The 19,739-nt window shown below is 39.5% G+C and overlaps 2 protein-coding genes across 4 annotated transcripts in view; one reads left to right on the top strand and one right to left on the bottom strand.

Moving 5' to 3' along the window:
- Positions 1–5,820: 5,820 nt before the first annotated feature.
- LOC115068330 lies at positions 5,821–9,037 on the bottom strand. Its single transcript, XM_029558387.1, has 4 exons — positions 8,669–9,037; positions 8,385–8,564; positions 7,722–8,004; positions 5,821–6,857 (listed from the first exon to the last, which is right to left on the bottom strand). The coding sequence occupies exons 1-4, from the start codon at positions 9,035–9,037 to the stop codon at positions 6,742–6,744; spliced, it is 948 nt and encodes a 315-aa protein (XP_029414247.1). The 3' UTR covers positions 5,821–6,741.
- The window catches only part of Prkd3 (protein kinase D3), a 95,276-nt gene continuing 83,750 nt past the window's right edge, over positions 8,214–19,739 (top strand). Inside the window, exons 1-2 of one of the 3 annotated variants that reach the window (XM_008822604.3) lie at positions 8,214–8,388; positions 16,128–17,056. In XM_008822604.3, the coding sequence (XP_008820826.1) occupies positions 16,769–17,056 (288 nt within the window). In that variant the 5' untranslated portion in view covers positions 8,214–8,388; positions 16,128–16,768. Of the gene's footprint in view, positions 8,389–8,622; positions 8,778–16,127; positions 17,057–19,739 lie in introns of those variants that run through there. The other 2 variants (XM_008822603.3, XM_017795476.2) reach the window with 2 other exon arrangements.

The following is a 19,739-nucleotide window of genomic DNA, read 5'->3' as shown; positions in this document are numbered from 1 at the left end:
CAAGTTAGTGTACCCAGACATCCCTCAGTGCAAGTTCATCAACTGGGATCTAGTCAGCCTATCTAGAGTCTCTCCCTCACCCAGGAATAATCAGTTGCCAATAGTTCTTTGGCTAAGTTTGGGGCCTGCTGCCCATTTCCCCAGTTCTATGCTGGGTTTTTTGTCTGAGTTTGCATGGGTCTTGTGCATGCTGACAGCATTGCTGTAGGGTCAAATGAGCAAGGTCCCAGGAACCTGTAAGACTCTCTTTTCATATGGTCATGCACCTCCTCCCCTGGCAATTACAACCTTTCTGCCCCCTCTTCTGCAATGGTCCCTGAACCCTGGGTGAGTGAAGCTTAATATAGGAGTCCTGTCCAGAGACCCACATTCTTCAGACTCTTATTCTCTACACTTTGGTCATTTGTGAGTTTTTTTGTTCATTTCCCTCTGTTGCATGAGGAAGCTTCACTGATGAGTTGAGAGATGCATTAGTGGTCTCTCTACCCCTTGTTCCACCATGTTCCATGAACTTTAGGTGTCCAGGTTTCATTGTAGATGTGTAACTTAGGGTTGGGCACCTCACAGACAATCTCTGTACATGACCAGTTGTGGAACTCTGTAACAGTATCCATCTGTTGCAAAGAAATCTTCTTTGATGAGTGGTGACTGGCATGCTTTTCTGTAAATATAAGGATCCATATTTACATATAGTAAGAAATTAGATTTGTCTATAGATGTAACAGTCTTGGGGTTTTCTCTAAGATCTCTGACCTCTCCAGCCATGTGTATTTGGCTATATTTACAGTACCACACATGAGTTCCCTCCCACTGAGTGGGCTTTAAGTCCAATTAGGTAGTTGTTGATCACCCCCAAGATAAAAGTGTCACTACTGTACCAATATTGTTTGCTGTTCCAGTCATTCATAAGGTTACTAGACCTTAAAGCTAGGGTTGGACCATCGATTGATGTTCTCCTTTGGAAGCTTGCATGGTGTCCTCCAGAACTATGAGAGTGAGTCTTCAGGGAGGAGATTTCCAGGTTAGGTCCACCTCCATTGCTCCAAGTTCTGTGTCTGAAGTATGACCTGTCCTCAACAATAAGATCTTACTTTTGAGTTCTGGAAGACAATCAAGGGCTGTGACAACAGCCTGTGTAATTTGGAGAGTCTCCTGGACAACCCTGGACAACAACTCGAAGGGAGATTTCTCCTGTCTGGAATTGTTTCTTGTTATATAACCTTCAGCTATACACTGAACTCAGGTAGCGATATTAGAAGAGATAAATAATGCTTAGCTGGTGTGAAAACCAGAGCAAAAATGTATTAGTTCAAAGGCCTACTGAAAAATTACACATATTTTGAGTGTTTAAGTATTACTAAAATAGCATAGACTGTGGGCATAAAAATTCTGCAAGACTATAGCTTATATATAATACATGATTCATTTAATGAATAAGATGAACTAATCCATTTTCAATTTTAATGTTTGAAAAAGCTTTTCAACAGAGTTCATCATCAACAAGAGTGTTCCTAAATTTCTCCAAAAAAGCAGCTTAAATTTCAGCACACAGTTTTAGCAAGACTAATCCCCTTCCATTACTGGCCACGGCTTAATCTCTTGGGTTCTTATTCAGTAAGTCAGACACCTATTACAAAGACTATTACAGTTTAAATTCAGAAATCTGAGACAAACTAAAAAGTATTTGATTAATTGCCTTTCATAAATATGTGTTTATTCTTCCACAAAATCCTTTAAATCTGTATTTAAAAATAGGAAAAAGTAAAGTAGTAATTTTAGAAAGAAATCTGGCAGGAAATTTCATACACAAAAGGGAGTGGTCATAACAGAACTGGGCATCTCTATTTATGGGTAAATGTTCTACTTTCAATGTTGCTTTTGGATTAGAAAAACTAGTATCAGTCAGAAAATAAGACAATGGAACTGGGGAAATGGCTCAGTCGGTAAGAGGGCTTGCTGCATAAACATGAAGATCTGAGTTCAAATCCTCAGCACTTACATAAAAAGCTGGGCCTGGTCATGCCTGTATCCATAACCCCAGGTCTGGTGGGAAGATGGAGAGAAGAGGATCTGGCCATCAACCTAACTCCGGGTATAGTCAGACATCCTGTCTCAAGGAATTAAGGCAGAGAGTGATGTATGAGGATCCCCAAAGTCCTCCTCTGACCTCCATTCATGGGGAGGTGTATCCACTACATACACATACCACACACACACACACACACACACACACACACACACGTGCATGTGCATACATGCACACACACACGCATACATTCACTGAATGAATACAGTGATTTTTTTTTTAAAGACACACACATAGCTGGGCACGGTGGTGCATGCCTTTAATCCTAGCACTTGGGAGCCAGAGGCAGGCAGATCTCTGTGAGTTCAAGGCCAGCCTGGTCTATGTAGCAAGTTCCAGGACAGCTTGGGCTATAGGGAAACCCAGTCTTAAAAAAAACCAAAAAAAAAAAAAAAAAGACACACATGCATACACATAATTTAAAACTGATCTTTAAACAACAAAAAAGGCTGAAGAGATGGCTCAGTGGTTAATGGTGCATAGTGTTCTTCCAGAGGATCTGAGTTCAAATCCCAGTATCCATGTCCCATAAATATTTTTAACTTAAAAAGAAAATAAGACAATGGCTCAGACCCTGTCTGAATGGCTCAGATGCCATTCTGAGCAAGCCATATATATATGATTCAGTAAAAGTAGCCATCAAAGATTCTTATAGATTGAAAAATATGAAACATGGAATAGTTGATAACCATCCTGAGTACTCTTATTTCTGTGTACTATTATTACATGTGTTCATCAAATTATGTAGTTAGTATAGAGTGTTATTACTTTGTAACACATCCATGTCTTTAACATATAAATATAGTGTGTGTCCCTGAAAGAGGAGGAAGCATTCTTAGAAATGCATCATTAGATGATCTCATCATTGTACAAACGTCATAGACTTCACAAATGTAGATAGTATTGCAAAGTACATATGCAGGCTATATATACATATATGGTGTTTATTTGCTATGACCTACTGTTCTAAGGGCCATGATGAACAAAACAGTTGGAGATTAAATAAAGCACAAGAGAAAATTATGTGATCAAGAGATGCTGTAAATATGAGATATATGAGGCTGCTATTGGCAAAACACAATCCAACATTTTACAGAAAGCTCTTTTATATGAATATGAGTACACTCTAAAATAGCAAGAACTATAGCTCTGAGGCAGAGTATGTGCTTAGCATTCACAAAGATCTAGGCTCAATCCTCTGCATCAATCAGTTGATCAATAATAGCATAGTATAGTTTAGTATAGTACATCGGTAATGTAGTAAGTACCAAAGTATATCATTGGTAAGTATTGCACACTGCACATAGTTGTATGTGCCATTCTTTCATATGATTGATAATGCAGTAGGTCTGTTTACATCAATGTGACTACAAACATATGAGACGTACCTTTCTAATATTTTCTAGCCCCTTTATTTTGCCTTCGACTTTTTTTTTTTTAACTTTTCTTTGTATTATAGCTTTCTCATAGGTTGGTGAATAAACATCAGGTTCCTGAAAACAGGAGTTGTTTCTCCTTTAGAGCCTCTCAAATGCCTTACACAAATGTTTGAGAAGCACAAAAGCCTCTCAAAAAAGTTCGGCAAATCAATAAGTCAAAGACTGTCAAGTCTCAAGGGGAATTTAAAGGGGAAAACCAAACAAGCTAAATTAAAATCAACTAGTTTTTAGTGAAGTTAGTCATCATCATTAAAGGAACGGAGACAGTTTAACATCTAACATTATATAATCAGAATTCTTTTTAGAGATACTTGAGATTTTTAAATTTGAGGTGTCATAATCAGGGTACAATTATAGTAAAAAAAAATTCAAGTCACTACAGTCTGACTATATTATAAAGAAAACCAACAAACAGATCTACTCAGTGATTTTATAGCAGATTAAAACACTGTCAGTCAATAGTACAGAAAACCAGAGCTTCTGGTCATTTGAGAATGGCAGTAGACCTGTCCTTTGATGAAACAAAAAGGAATTCATTCTAAGGCAAGAGTCCTGTTTCTTTTCAGCTTTTTTAAATTATCATTTTAAATTGCCACTTACAGAATCAAGCTTAGTAACTTATTTTTCTCCAGTCAAAGAGCAAGAGATAAAAAGATATAAAGAACCCTGTCTTTAACATAAATAACATTGACATCACAATATTTATTGTGCATTTTCTGTGAGCTAGACCTTTTTAAAAGTCCTTTCTATGCATTATTTCACTAAATCCTTATAACAACTTGCAGGGTAAAGACAACTATCTCCCCAGTTAACTGAAGAGGTTAACATGTTCATGGACACACAGCTTGTTAAGTGGTAGAATTATGACCCATACTAAGGCAGACTAATTACATGTGTCATGCATTGCATTGTTGATTCTTCATTTAATTGTCACAAGAATCCTATGATGTAAATAATTATTTTCCCTCATTTTATGAGTAACATTAATTTTTAGTGCAATTAAATTGCATGAGGTTACTAAATGGCAGAGCCTAGACTGGACTTCTTTCAAAATCCCACCCCAACTCTGATTCTAATGGGATCGTTGGAGTAGTTTCCAGGTGGTGAGAGAGGGAGTCTAACTTCTTTGTCTTGGTCAGTCCTGATATGATACTTAATTTAAATATTAGCTTCCTACTTAGGTCAGTTTGCTTTTAATATATAACTAGTTGACACTATTTCCAAACAGAGCTTCTAAAATTAGAATTCCGGTTACATGGCATCCTAAATAAGAGAAATATTCTAAAGCCCATGAGAACTTAAAGTTAATTTCATTTTAAAAATCGATGAACAGGGCTGGAGAGATGGCTCAGTGATTAAGAGCACTGGCTGCTCTTACAGAGGACCTGGGTTTGAATCCTAGCACCCACATGGTGGCTAATAACTATATATAACTCCAGTTCCAGGGGATCTGACACCCTCTTCTGACCTCCTTGGGCATTATACGACATGGGTGCACTTATGTTTGTGCAAGCAATACATATATATATATAATATATACATATATAATCCAGGAACATTTATGCATTATCTTCTTTTTCTTGAAGAAAGGCCATAAAGACAAACAGAAATGACTGGAGGCACGTAAGTTCATTTTTTTTTTAATTGCAGATTACTGAGTACTAACTTTTAAGGATACCATAGGAAATCCTAGGTGAAGCTGAATTCTCTAATCTTCCTCTTAGTTAAGTGGTATGTAACATACCATCTTTTTATTATAAACTTTTGTTAAATACATATACCATGCTGTAAATATGTATTATATTTAATTAAATGAAAATTATATAAAGCTTAAATAGAAGTGCAAATAATGAAAATGGATGAGTTATGTGGAATAAAAAAGAAAGCTGTATTAAGAATGAATGTGTCTGACCCGGGGCAGGGGGTCAAATAATGAGAATGTTAGTGATAGCCTTGACATTCAAGTAAAAGCATTTGGACCTGGTTATTGACAGCAGGAACTCTCAGAGAGTTTATCATAGGATACTCTAGGACTATTAGGCTAACCAATATAATCATGACATTGAGAATAAATGTTTGCTAATTCAATAAAATTTACTGAACACTATGCTAAGTAATGATATAAATGAAAATAAGTCCTGTTCTTCCACAAGTTCAGGAGGGCAAAGGCAGACAGAGAGCCCAGGAAGATCTGGTACACACTCAAGACACAATGAAATGTGGCAAGTGACATGAGTTGCCTGTCAGGGGCTATCAGAATAAAGAATAATTACAGTTTGCAAATTAGAGATGATGGATGTAACCAACACTAAGGTGTTGCTAAGGATGTAACAGTTCAAGCTAGTCTAGGAGGACAGCTAAAGAGAAAAGTCTGTTGCAGTAATCCAGACTAAGAGTGTCACTAAGATAACTGTGATGGAAACGAAGGCAGTGTCAAAGACTGCATCTAGAGTGTCTCTGCTGATAGCAAAATAGAGCCTAAATCATCTTTCCCCAAACTCATTTGACTATGTTGATGCTTGAATGCTGTAGACATTTTTCAGCTATATTCTAAAGTCATGGAAAAATGACACAAACAAAATAAGTTTCCAGTAACCACATTCTACAAATTAAACCAAGCTGAAGTTTAAAATAATGACAACTTCCTCCAGCAGGTACCAGTAAATCATGTTTCCCCACATTTAAGATTTGGAATCAGGAAACTCTGTTATCTCAAGTCACAACCATGCTGACTCTCTTTGCTTGTATTAGGTAACATGTGAAAGATTATGTCATTGTGGACAAGAAGGGACATCAAATGCGGGACAGGAAGATTTGCAAGACAGCCAAAGAAGAGGAAGATTATTGGCTCCTGTTTTCATAAAATATCATTGAGACAAAATATCCTTTCCATCTTGGATATTCAAGTTCCATTTCTCATAGGGATCAAGTGTATCACTTATGAAAACCTATCTTCATCTCTATAATGAAAAGGATTGAAACTCTAGAACAAATTGTGGTTCATGTCACACAAGTAAAAAAGAAATTAAGGTACAGAGTCTTAGCCTCAAATGAGTTGTTTTCAAGAAAACAATTGAAAAGCAGAACACTGAGAATGCAGCGCAATTAAATATATATGTAAAATATGTGTTTTCACATACAAAAACACTTAAGTCTCTGCAGAGTAGCAGTTTAGTTCTTTTAGGAAAGTTACTCCTATGAAAAGTAACTGTTTCTTTAAGGACCAGGACAGAAAATGCAAGTCAAGAGGGAGAGGAGACAGGCTGCACACTGCTCCAATGAGGTCCTGGGAATCTTGCTGAGAGAGGATGTCCCCCGCTGGACTAAAATATCTGTTGGGAAGTGGAAGGAAAATAAGAGCACAGTTAGGCAAAGAAGTGCTTAAAAATGTATGCTTGACTAAATCTTTTAATCTTACAGAGAATAGCAGAACAAGGCTTTTTTTTTGGACAATTTCATCTATATCTAATGCATCTTGATTATATTCACCCCCATCACCTTCCCATTGAACCCCTTCTTCCCAGCTCGGCTCCTTCCTACTTTTGTATCTTCTTTGTGACCCACTGAGTTTAATTAGGATTGCTTCCATGAGCATAGGTAGGGGAATAGAATAAGGTTTTAAGAACAAAAATTTTATCAGATTGGATTAGATGCTAATGGATGTTAGCAACTTCCATTTCAGAGAAAGTATCAGAAACACCCATCCCCAGTAGAGAAGGATTAAACACAATTTCAAAATCTCCACCTCTTAGGAGATATGGCTGTAGCTAGAAGTCAGTGCTTAGCACAAGGACAACCTTGTGGGTTCAGCTCCCACCTTTATCCTCCCCTCCCCCCAAAAGTCAAGTTCAAATCTGGGACCATCAATTAATAGTAATGACTGTGTATCAAAAGTAGCGGTCCACTTAGGTTTCTTTCCCTCTGTTCTCAAAAGCACGCCCCACTCCCCTTCTGCATTCCGATGACTGCTGACTCTAGTTCTTCTGATACTATCACATATTTTACATATTTAGGGGATAAAATGTCGACGTGGGTAAACTATGTCATTTTAGTGACAATAGCTGTCAAGTGCTCTCACATAAGACATTTGTAATTAACACGCAGTGTCTTTCGCCTCTTGATCTTTAACGTGACTCCCACTCCCTCCGTCCCCACTTATCCCGCATTCGTTTCCCCACAGGTAGAAGCCTTAGTACTTTTGGTACTAAGGGTCCCACTCGACTGTAAAACAAGCAGGAAACAACAAAATAGGGTGCAAGAAGTCACTCCAGTCCACTGTGCCGGAGGTGAAGGGCTCTGGCCGCGCCAGCAGGGATCCGAATGCCAGGCGGCCACCTGGAACGCCGGAGGGAGGGGATGGCCGGAGGCGGGAGATGGTACCCGCGGCGGCAATAGCCTTCTTCCCTGGACGCCTTCAAAGTCCCGCGTCCAAGTTGTAACCTCTTGCTCCTTTGCAGCCATTGCCTGTCTAGTGGACGGCTAAAGAGAAAAGGGCACGTCAGTAGAGAGAGGGGATCGAGTCTGGCACGTCGCTGGAAGCCCTGGCCGCGGCGCACGACCGCCGGACCTCAGCTAGTAGACCTAGGCTGGACGCCCAGGCGCAGCCCAGGGCGAGACCCACCGCGGCGCCCGGCGGGGAACTACAGCTCCCGGCAGGCCCCGCGCGGGCCGCGCGCCCCCGCCCGCGCGCCCCGGCCCCCCGCCCTCGGGCCTCAGGACAGGACGGGAGGGAAGGAGAGAGGGAGGAAGGGGCGCGGGCAGCGGGTGGGATCGTGCAAGGCGCGTGAAGCCTCGCTGGCGCCTGCTCCGGGACGCGGACGCTGGCGGGCGCGGACTTTCTGCCGAGGGGCCGAGCGCACCTCTGTAAGTAGTCGCCTCAGGGAGCGCGGAGCAGACACCGAAAAAAGTTCTCGCGGCCGCAGCCGCCGCCGCGCTTTGTTCTCCAGGACCGTCGGGCCGAGGCGGCAGCCCCTCCCCCACGCCCGCACGCGGCGGCGGCACCGCGGCGGGACTCGGACCCGCGCGGGGCTGGGCGGTGGCTGGGCGGGAAGTCGGGGCGGGGGGGGGGCGGTTTTTTTTTTCCGTGGTCCGCGCCGAGGCCAAGTTAGAGTCGCGCGTCGGCGGGTGACCCACCTAGCCCGGCCTCGGGGACCGTCTGTTCCCGGGTCCCGCAAACTAGTTCTGCCGACGGCGCAGCGCGGGACGAGCCTGGCTGGGTCTTCGCTTCGCCGCGCGAGGTCCGGGGCTGAAGGGTGAGTGGCGGTATTAGGAGAAGGGAGCTCCTGACCCCGGGCTCCCGGCGGCCTTTGCTGGGACTCGTGCTGGTCCCTGGGGAGGTTTGCATTAAGATGAAACACCTTGGAGTGTGAAGCGGTGGAAACCAGCCACGCTCTGCACGACCCGTTGGCGTGTCGGATGCTTCATTTCGGGTCGTCGACCTCGGTTGCATAGGCCGTGCTGTCCGCAAACACGAATGTAAATCAAGGGACAGGCGACCTGCAGACTTTTCCATACCCAGATTGATGGCATGGACGTAACTGTCTCTTCTACCACACCCGTCGCCACAGGAAATAAGACTATCATATCAGTGTCATCTTTGATTAGGAAGGATAAGTTACACCCTGAAGTAGGACGGGGCCTTTGTGAGCCTAGTCACAAATAAAACAAAAACTTTTTCAATGCCTTAAACATGTGTACCCTGGAAAAGGTTCTTAATGCTAAACATGCTTTTACTTGGTACCTAGTCTGTTTTTCGCGATTTTAATTTGGCTTAGCTCACGCTTGAACTTTCAATGAGGGCAAAGAAGTCTGTGGGTTTGCTGCACAAGGCTTCCATTAAGTTCCCCAACTCAGGTCTCAATCAGTTTTGCTCAATAGGAACACTTTTCCCCTCTCCAGTTATAATCTGGAGTGGGATAAAATATAGCAATTTGACCAGAAACAAGGTGTTGCAAATTGTTTGTGGAAAGTATTGTTTTAAAGCGCGTTACAGGAACCTTCACCATCGTTTTTACTTCATAGGGTAGTTTTAGATGCCACGGACCTGAGTGCATGAGTTTGATAAGTTAGTCCTAAAGCAGTTAACATTTCAGTATTGCTAAGATTAAAAGGATTTTCTCAAAAAATTTCCCTTTGACAGTTTCGTACATGTATATAATACATTCTGGTCACACTTCATCCCCCACCCTCCTTACACCCCTTCCACCTCCAGCTCCTTAAAGAATTGTCTTCTATATAATAATGATCTTCTAGTTATGAACATTTTATAAGCTTTCGGTTTCATCAGATGACCTGATTGGTAAAGTAGACATTTCTGTCTGCTTGTGGATTGTTTTTAATCTAAACACTGCACCCCTAAGCCACAATAAGTTAAATTTTAAAAATCAGATGAGTTGAAAACACCTCATATAGTAACAAAAAGGTTAAGTGCGCTTTTCACAAAAAGGAAATTTTCTCATGTTTCAAAAGAATTCTAAAGTTGGCAAAAATATTAATTGTAGTGCGGTTGTTTGTTTTTCAAAAGTACTTGTATAGAACTTGATGTATGATAATAATTACCTGTACCTAATTTGATTAGACACCTAATTGGATTTAATAATCACAGTCTCTTCCGCTAGTGATACTTTGAGTCTCTCAGGATATGTAATTTAAACTTAAGTTGCCTCTTTGGAGTAGTCATTTTAAGAAAAAAAATGAGATAAGGTATTTAGGAGATGTTTTCATTTAGGCTTAATTTCAATATGGATAAAAAGTTTTCTCCTCTTGTGTGGTTAGCTTATAGTGGTGGTGGTAAGTTGCTCATTGGCTATTAGCCAATCAGATTTCTTAGTACTGGTGCAATGATGAAGATGTAGCAAGCGCATCATAGCTTCATGTGCATTCCAGACTGGCAGTCTGTAATCTGGATATCTACTTCAGTGCCTAAGCAGAGAGCCTGACAGTGGAAGGACCGAGATGTAGTGCCACTGGCCTAGATGAGCAGAATTTTTTTTTTTTTTTGTTTTTTTGAGACAGGGTCTCCCTGTAGTCCCAGCTGACCTGAACTCACTGTGTAGACCAGCAGGCTGGCCTTGAACTCACAAGGATCTGCCTGCCTCTGCCTCCCGAGTGCTGGGATTAAAGGCGTGCACCACCACGCCCAGCAGATGAGCAGAATTTTAAAAGGAGCATTTTAATGGATTATGGGGTCTCAGGAGTGGAGAGTATTATATTAATGTAAGGGAATAGTCATGTTTCTGAAATATATAAATAGGTGTGGGTATTGCCACAACGTGTGATTTTTTTTTAATCTAAGAAGATACTTGATTTTTTGCATAATATACAACATAAAAGCAACTTGAGGATTATTACTCCCCCCCCCAACGTGAGGATTATTAATCAAAATCAAATGTCTGTCGAGGCAAAACATGGATATTGACTTCAGCGCTGGTCAGTTATTGCACTGAAAAGGTCGCATACATGCTAAAGGTTGCATTACATGCTAAAGCAGTACATGCACATATCAGCATGGGTGTGGAGACTACACTTCATTGGCAGTCCTAGCACAAAGAGCTAATTAAACCTGGATGACTTTCTAGGAGTCATGGTAAATGTTATGCTATTCCAAAGGAAAAGCATTTTTTCTTTTCCCTTTAACATTTGCTGAATGCAGAAAGAATGCTGCCTATCCTAAATGAGAACATCCTTTTGAAGTATTTAGTATGTTTTGTCTTCCTGGAATCCTCTTACTTCTTTCTCTCTTCTTTTCTTTTTCGTTTTCTTTTTTTCGTCTTTGTTTTTTGAGACAGTGTCTCACTGTGTAGCCCTGGCTTGACCTGGAACTTGAACGCACTATGCAGACCAGGCTGGCCTCGAACTCACAGAGCTCCACCTGCCCCTGTCTCCTGAGTAGGAATAGAATACTGGGATTAAAGGTTTGCTCCATCACAGCCAACTGCCTCTATTTCTTTAAAGGGACCTTCCCTGAGATCCCAGCTGAAATTAAGTCTCCTTGATATGTACTCTGTCATACTGCATCTCATAGTTTGTAATTACCTAGTTACTTATGTAAATGTTTAATGTCTGTGAGTTCCAGAAAGAGCACTGACCATGTCTGTTTCTGTTACACTGTGTAACTTCAGGGTCTCTCATAGCACTCTGGCAAGTACCAAGTACTCAATAAGCATTCCTTGGGGAAACTGCCTCTATGAGTGCTTCTTCTAATTGAGACTTGGTTAAGGTAGGACATAATGTGTTGCAAGGAAGTGACTGAGAGCAAAAGAAGATAGATCAGCTTGTGACATTACCATGAGTTATAACTCAGTCAAGTCCCCTAATCTAATCTACAGGTTCTTTGTTTTACCTTGTCTATAATAATTGGGCACACCGGGCTCAAAATACTTTTGTGTGTATGTGTGTGTATGAGTGTATTGCCTACATGTTTGTAAGTGCACCTGTTTTGTGCAGTGCTTGCAGAGGTCAGAAGCATGTGTCAGATCCCCTGGAACTGGTTACCAATGGATGTTAACCACTATGTGGTGCTGGGAATTGAACCCCGGTCCTCTGCAAGAGCAGCTAGTACTCTTAACTGCTGAGCCATCTCTCCAGCTCCCCCAAATACTTTTTGTATTAGTCATTTTCCTGTTGCTGTGATAGAAACACTGACCAAAGCAATTTATAGAAGAATTTATTTGAGCTTACGGTTCCAGGGGAATTACAGTGTGTCATGGCAGGGAGGCGTGGTGGCTGGAGCAGGAGCCGCAGAAGCTAAGCTCTCACATCATCACAGGCACAGGAAGCAAGAGAACAACTGGAGATCTGGCAAGGCTTAAGAACTCTCTAAGCCCACCTCCAGTGACATGCTTCCTCCAGGATAGCCACACCTTCTAAAACCTTCCAAAACAGTGCCATCATCTGGGGACAAAATGTCCAAATACTTGGAGCCTATGGGGGACATTTTCATTCAAACCACCACACTTTTAATATCCTGTTTTTTGATTCCATGCAGTAATGGTGACAGATTATGTAAGTTCATTTGAATGGAGTATGTGACAACTCTGTAAAAAGAGTATTTGAAGAATGTCATATAAACGTATTAGAAAATCTGGACAAGTAGACTATGCTCTCATTTTCCATTTCTATTTGAAACAAATACAATAAAATGAGCAGCATATAAATGATAGTTGTTAGATTTCTTACAGAGTAAATCAAGATTCCATAAACAAAACAACAGAAGCAAAAACAGATGGGGTGAGTGGGCAGAAGCTACTATGACAGCTTCTTATAGTTATATTCATACTGAAACTTTGTTGTTGTTGTTGTTGTTGTTGTTGTTTGATAGGATCTCCCTAGTCATAGGCCGCCTATGACATAGGAGGTCACGATGTGAACCAGGATGGCCTCGCAGAGATCCATCTGCCTCTGCCTCCAGGCTGGGATTAAAGGTGCAGGCCACGTTTTATGACCTTCGTTCATACTAAAATTTAAAACTTAAAACTACTTTGGTATAAAATTACATGTAATTTATTAGGAATACTTGTCATTCTGATAATTTAGTCAAATATGTTATTAGGCTGTTACTGTTATTTAGTTAATATCAGGTAGTATAATAAAAAGGAAACTAGTGGAAAGGTATTGATGCTAATTCCCATAAGAATGCTAAAACTCACTGAGTGGTTTGGGCACTTACAGTGAGTCTGCAGGTACTGTTATCATTACATGCAGATGCTCAGTCCTTACAACTGTGATGCAAGCAAGTGGTGCCCTTATTTTCATTTTATCTCTCCTCTGCATAATACTGAATAAAACCAATTTTTCTCTTAACACTTCCTCATATATTTGAGGATCACTCGTTCTTTTTGGTTAGACTAAACATTTATCACGTGATGTTTTTACCTTTATCTGGATGTATGCAATTTTTTATTTCAAAACCTAAAAATCTGGAGCTCTAAAAATCTGGACCATAGACTAAATATAATAGTGATATGGACTGACAACAAGTGTGCAGATTAATGTTAATGGCTTTTTGGTGTCCAGAGGATTTAGGCTTGCATTAGTTCTTTTGGTTACTCATTATGTTAACAGCTCACATGAAGCCTTGGAGGCATAACCCACTCTCATGAATAGCTTCCAAGTCAGCATTTCCCTGTTTCTGTGTTGCACATTTAACTTTGAATTTATCCTTGGTGAATTTAATTTTATTTTATTCGCTCCAGGTTTGTTCAACCTGATAAACAATCATCTGTGTCTTTACTACCTCATACCATAATGAAAATATAAGGCTAAGGACTGTTTAAGGCACTTCCCTAAGGATTTTACTCATGTCAGTTGGCATATAGGAGATTTTACTACACTGACATCCATTTCAAACTCACCCAACATGTTTACAAATATCATGTGGAAAACCATGCTGAATACTGTTTTTGTCAAAGTACACATTTTTATTTCCCTGGCTTTGCTTAATTTTGTGGTCTTGAGCAAATACTTTACGCTATGAAGTTTTGCTTTCTCAACTATAAGATGGATTGTTGTGGGGATTAAATGAGGTAATATGTGGAGTTTAGATCAGTGTCTGTAAGAGCTTAGTGAATCTAATTATTACTCTCTCCATCTAACAAGTCTATTGTCATTCTTTGTGAAGTTACAAATGTGATGGCCGTGGCCTTTCTTATTTTGTGTGAATTTAGGTGACATCTAGTAACCGTTATACTCTCTGCTTATTCACAAATCATTTAATTAATAATCTAGTCTCAGATTTGGCTAAAGATTTATAACATTATTTGTGTAATTTCTACAATTTGCTGACCTGCTCTCTATCCTCCAGCACCTGAAACCACTTTGCCCTCTCGGGTCATGGCCACTTCTCTCATTTTGAGCTCTCTGTCCAAGATTATTGGAGTAACCTTCATGATTAAACTTGCTCATTGCTTTAGCTGTATGGAATGAGCTGCATCTTGGCCCAGAAACCTGCACTCACATAAAGCTGTTTTAGAATCCCAGCGCTCAGGAGGTAGAGGTAGGAGGATTATAAATTTAAGGCCACCCTGAGCTATATAGTACGTTTGGGGTTGGCCTGGGTCATATAGTGAGACCCAGTCTGAAAAGAAAAGATATAAAAAATAAAGTCATTTTATTCTCTCTTATTTGTAAAGCTCAGGTTTCAGTTCTCTGCTTTAGTTTAAAAACTGTTGGGAGAAGATAAGCAAGATACAAGTTGAGCAATTCTTTCTGTGTAATCTCTCAACCTTAGCAACATCCTCTGTGAGCAGTGATTCTCAGTTCCTTGTTAGCTTTGAGAAACAGTATGTTATTGTAAAGACAGTACTGGTCAGAAAGCCTGAAACTTGGGTTCTAATTCCCACTTCACTTATTCATAGCCATGTGATACTAGGCAAGTTGTTTTATCACTTTGTGCTTTGGTTTTCTCATCTGCAAAAGTGATAGCATTTTCTTGTCAATTTCAAAAAAAGATATGAGACATACTATGTAGGACATTTATGAACTATCAAGTGCTATAAAATACAAGATCAAAAAATAGTCACTTAAATGTAGCTATAAATGTCTTTAATCAATGTTTTATACTTAGTTTTTCAGAGGTTGCTCATTTGTGTTATTGTATCTTTATGTTTTTGCTTTTCTATCATTCATTTTAATTTAGCTCCATTAACTACTTTTCATAGAGTCACTCTGCAAACACACTGGATGTTTCATATTTTCAACATTGGAATTATTTTTGGGTACAAAGAATTTAGAAGAACCCATCTCTTGTAAACCATTTAATTTGGTCATGAAGGGACATGGTTTTTTATTTCTTTGTTTCTTTTTTAGCTTTTTGAACTGTGTTTTCCTAAAAACTGATGCATAGTTTACTGTTCATAGTGTTCTTTTCATTAGAAATATTTTATGATGAGATGACTTTCTCCTTTATTCCTGTCATAAGTTTATCAGCTTTTGCCCTTCTTCATAGGCCATTGGATTGTCTGTTATATCCTGTTCTGCTTCTTATGGCTTCTGAAAGGTATTTCTCAACAAAGCAGTCTGCAAAGCATACTTTGGCAGAACTTGACTCTTTTTTTTGGGAGGGTGGGGTATCAGGTATTTAACCTAGGGCCTTGTACTTGCTACTGAGGTATATTCTCACTAGACTCAATTATTTAAAAAAATATAAGAATACACTAAGATTACCTGTATTGGGAAATTATGTCTTTTATGTGGCTAAGGTCATGTGTATTTTATGCCTGTGATGTTCCGTTTTACTTTTCTATTTTGTCCCTTCTGCTTTCTCTATTTCATATCAATAACTGAATTGTGTAGTTATAGAATAACAGTGTTTGATATTCATAAATTTAAAATATGATAAATTATAGCTGGGTGCAGTGGTGTGTGCCTATAGTTCTAGCTACTCAGGAGGTGAGGCAGGAGGCTCTCTAGAGCTCAGGAATTCAAGGCCTGTCTGAGCAACATAGTGAGACCCTCATCTTAGAAAGAAGGAAATTAATTAAAAAATTTTTTAAAAATACAAGTTTCAGGAGTAATTATCACTAAAAATTATAGAGATTCTTAGATTTGTTAATTATGTCAAATGAATATAAACATTAAAAACCTTTTTTAAAAATTTCTTCTAGGCTGACAGCATTTCAGAAGGCATCAGCTTTTCTTCGTGGACCCATTCATCAAAGGAAATATGTTTGTACTATTTTTAAAAGCTTTTTACTTCATCAGACAGAGGTTCACCCCCCCAGAATGAAAGTTAGTACATATGAAAGGGTAATTTACTGTGTGACTATTTGAGGTGTCCCATCAGATCACTGAACTAATACATTATCCAGAACACTGCTTTTAATCAGGAAGATTTCATCTTGACCCCCCAAAAAAAAACAACAACAAAACAAAACAAAAAAAACGCTTGTATTCATTGTGTTTTCTGAAATGGAAAGCAGAAGACAAGAACAGACTTAAAATAAGTGAATGTTTAGTAAATAGTCTCACGGAGATAACTTAGTGGTATGAAATCAGCACAGATCTCTGGTTGTGGTCCTAAAGACAAGATTCTTAATGGGACTGATAATAAGAGGCCCAGGACCTTTTGTGCATCCAACTCTCAGTGATAGAATGTGTAGTCGTCGGCATGAGTGGTTCAGCAGAAGAAATAAAGAAGCTTTCGTCTAAATCCAGAAGTGGAGTCATTTTTTTTCACTGTTGTTGTTTTGAAACCTTCTTCCTAACTGTTTAAAAAGAATTGACAACTATTTTTAAAGAAAGGCAGATGTCTGCAAATAATTCCCCTCCATCAGCCCAGAAGTCTGTATTACCTGCAACTATTTCTGCTGTGCTTCCAACTCCTTCTCCGTGTTCAAGTCCTAAGACAGGACTCTCAGCCCGGCTCTCTAATGGAAGCTTCAGTGCACCATCACTCACGAACTCGAGAGGCTCAGTGCACACAGTTTCATTTCTACTGCAGATTGGCCTCACAAGGGAGAATGTTACCATTGAAGCCCAGGAACTGTCCTTATCCGCTGTCAAGGATCTTGTATGCTCCATTGTTTATCAGAAGGTATTGTGCAAGCTATTCATGTCAGTAGTTTTTTTCTAATTAATACTGTTTCTCATGCTTCTCTATAATTTATTCATGAACAATGAGTTAACACATATGAATTCAGTAATTTCTGACCTGATTATGAGCATTTTTGGAAATGTTCTAAATAGATGATGAGCTAAAAAGTCTGAAGTTTCAGAATCTGACTAATGAGAACCTAATTCCATTTTTAAACTACTACTTATCCCAGCTTTAAAATACTGATATGTATCCCTTAATAGCAGAAGAATTTATAATTAGGAGACATATAAAATCCTTGGTCTTCAGAGAAAAAGATCAAGGGGTAGTGGGCATGTAACATTGAGGTGGCTTACCCGAAAGGTGATCTAGCAGCTGCTGGGTCCAGTGTCCACCCACCCTTTGTGCTTTCCACATACCATTTTGCCCTCTTTCATACCCTTTTCCTTCTCTTTGGATGCTGATTATCTTTCAGAGAGGATGTTCAGAATCTGCCTAAACTACCATTTAATGTAGACCCACATTCTCTTTTCTCTCTTCCTCTTAAGTAAGTCAAATTTGAATATATGACAGATTATTTGAAAATTCAGGGTGGTGAATTTTGTTTCCCATATATCCACCTCTTGCCCTATCCTATGCCATTTTTTAATGAAACATTAGATGCTTTAACCTTGACCTAATGGATAAACTAGAATATTTTCTATTTATTATGAATTATTTATATGCATTATATTAGTTAGGTTTAATTTTTTTTTTTTTTTTTTTTTTGAGATAGGGCCTCCCTGTAGCCTCAGCTGGCCTGGAATTGCCATGTAGACTAGGCTGGCCTTGATTTCAAAGAGATCAGCCTGCCTCTTGCCTCCTAAGTGCTGAGATGAAAGGCGTGTGCCATGCATGATGCTGAGCTATTTTACTTTTAATGGACCAACAATATGCTTCAAACTTGCTTCAAACAATCATGTAGACTCTCTGTGTATAAAAACTGTCTCTTGAGGCAGGGAAAATGGCTCAATTCATAAAATGCTGTGTGAGCATGTGGACCTAACTTCAGATCCCCAACACCCTCTTAAAAAGCTAGACATAGCAGTATGTACCTGTAGTTCCAGAACCAGGGACCTGGAGACAGGCCACCCAGTCCAGCCAAATCGGTAAGCTTTTAGGTTCAATGAATGTCTCAAAATATGAGGTGAAGAACAATTGAGGAAGACACCCAGAGCCAACCTCTGGTCTCCACACACACTGGTACCCACATGTGTACACATAAAACATAGTCACCCAGTCTTATTAGAATATGCATATTCAAATTCTTCATCTTATTTTTGTTTCTGTTCCTTTGCTTTATATGGTTTGTTATTAGCTTCTGATTTAAAAGTAGTTATTAGTCCAAAAATGTTACACAGATTGTGATAATGACCTCTTGTGTTCTACCAGTGACTTATGTGAATATGGCCTAAAGTAAGAGTACCTGGGCTGGAGAGATGGCATAGCAGTTAAGAACACTGATTGCTCTTGCAGAGGACCCACATTCAATTCCCAGCACCCACGTGGCAGCTAACAACCATCTGTATCTCCAGTTTGAGGGGATCCGACTCCCTCTTCTGATCTCCACGGGCATTGCACAACATGGGTGCACTAACACACACGCAAGCAATACACTCATAACATAAAAAAGTAGAAGTACCTTTACCTTTGTAGATGTTTAGAATCATTTGTTTGCTTACTTATTTATTTTCTTTTGAGGTGGGATCTCACTCTGTTGCCTGGGCTGGTGGTGGACTCAGGCTCTCCTGCCTCTGTCCTCTTTAGCTGGCACTCCCAGGCACACATCACCTTGTCCAGAATCACCTTTCAGTATCTTCATTTTTAGTTTCCCTTTCTTTACATACTACGTAAGTTCACAAATACTTCTGCCACTGTTGAAACTTTTAAAATACATTTATTTTTATTTTAGTGTATGAATGTTTGCCTGCATGTATATAAATGCACTACGTGAGTGCAGTGCCCACAGAGGCAGAACAGGATGTCAGATACCCTGGAACTGGAGTTATGGGTGGTTGTTAGCTTCCATGTGGGTGCTAGGATTGAACCCAGGTCCACTGGAAGAACAGCAAGTGTTCTTAACTGCTGAGCCATCTCTCTATCCCCACTGTTGTAACTTTTAAACTTAAAAGTAATGTTTAAGCTTAAATGCAATTTTTAACTCAAGTATATTTCCTTTTAAATATGAGCGTGTAGAGCTCATAACCATTGATTTGGTGGAATCTGTTTGCTTGTTTTTTTGTTTTTTAATTGACAAAAATATACATATTTATGTGCAGCATGTTAAAATATGAATACATTCTATGCCTAAGTCAAGCTATTTAACTTGATTTATATCTGATTGTTTACTTCCTTGGATGACCTCATTTACTTATTTATCCAAGTATAAATTGTTGTAAATTAGCTCTGTTATTTATGACTTTGGGCAAGTGATTTTACTTCTTTGAATCAGCTTCCAGATCTGTCAAATCACTGAGTTGAGGTGGTTTCTAGTATAAGTTTATCTGTGAAAGTGGGTTTTCACTGCAGGGGACAGATAAATGAGAAAGGAGTTTCAAGGTATGGGTGAGAACCCCTAAGGCAACCAGCTTAGATTCTTGGATTTTATAGACATCTTCATGGATCCGTATCTCATTTTGTATTT

Source organism: Nannospalax galili, unplaced genomic scaffold (assembly GCF_000622305.1).
Source record: "Nannospalax galili isolate Female #2095 unplaced genomic scaffold, S.galili_v1.0 scaffold88, whole genome shotgun sequence".
Taxonomy (NCBI): Eukaryota; Metazoa; Chordata; class Mammalia; order Rodentia; family Spalacidae; genus Nannospalax; species Nannospalax galili.
The sequence above is the reverse complement of the archived record's forward strand: the minus strand, read 5'-3'. Positions and strand labels throughout refer to the sequence as shown.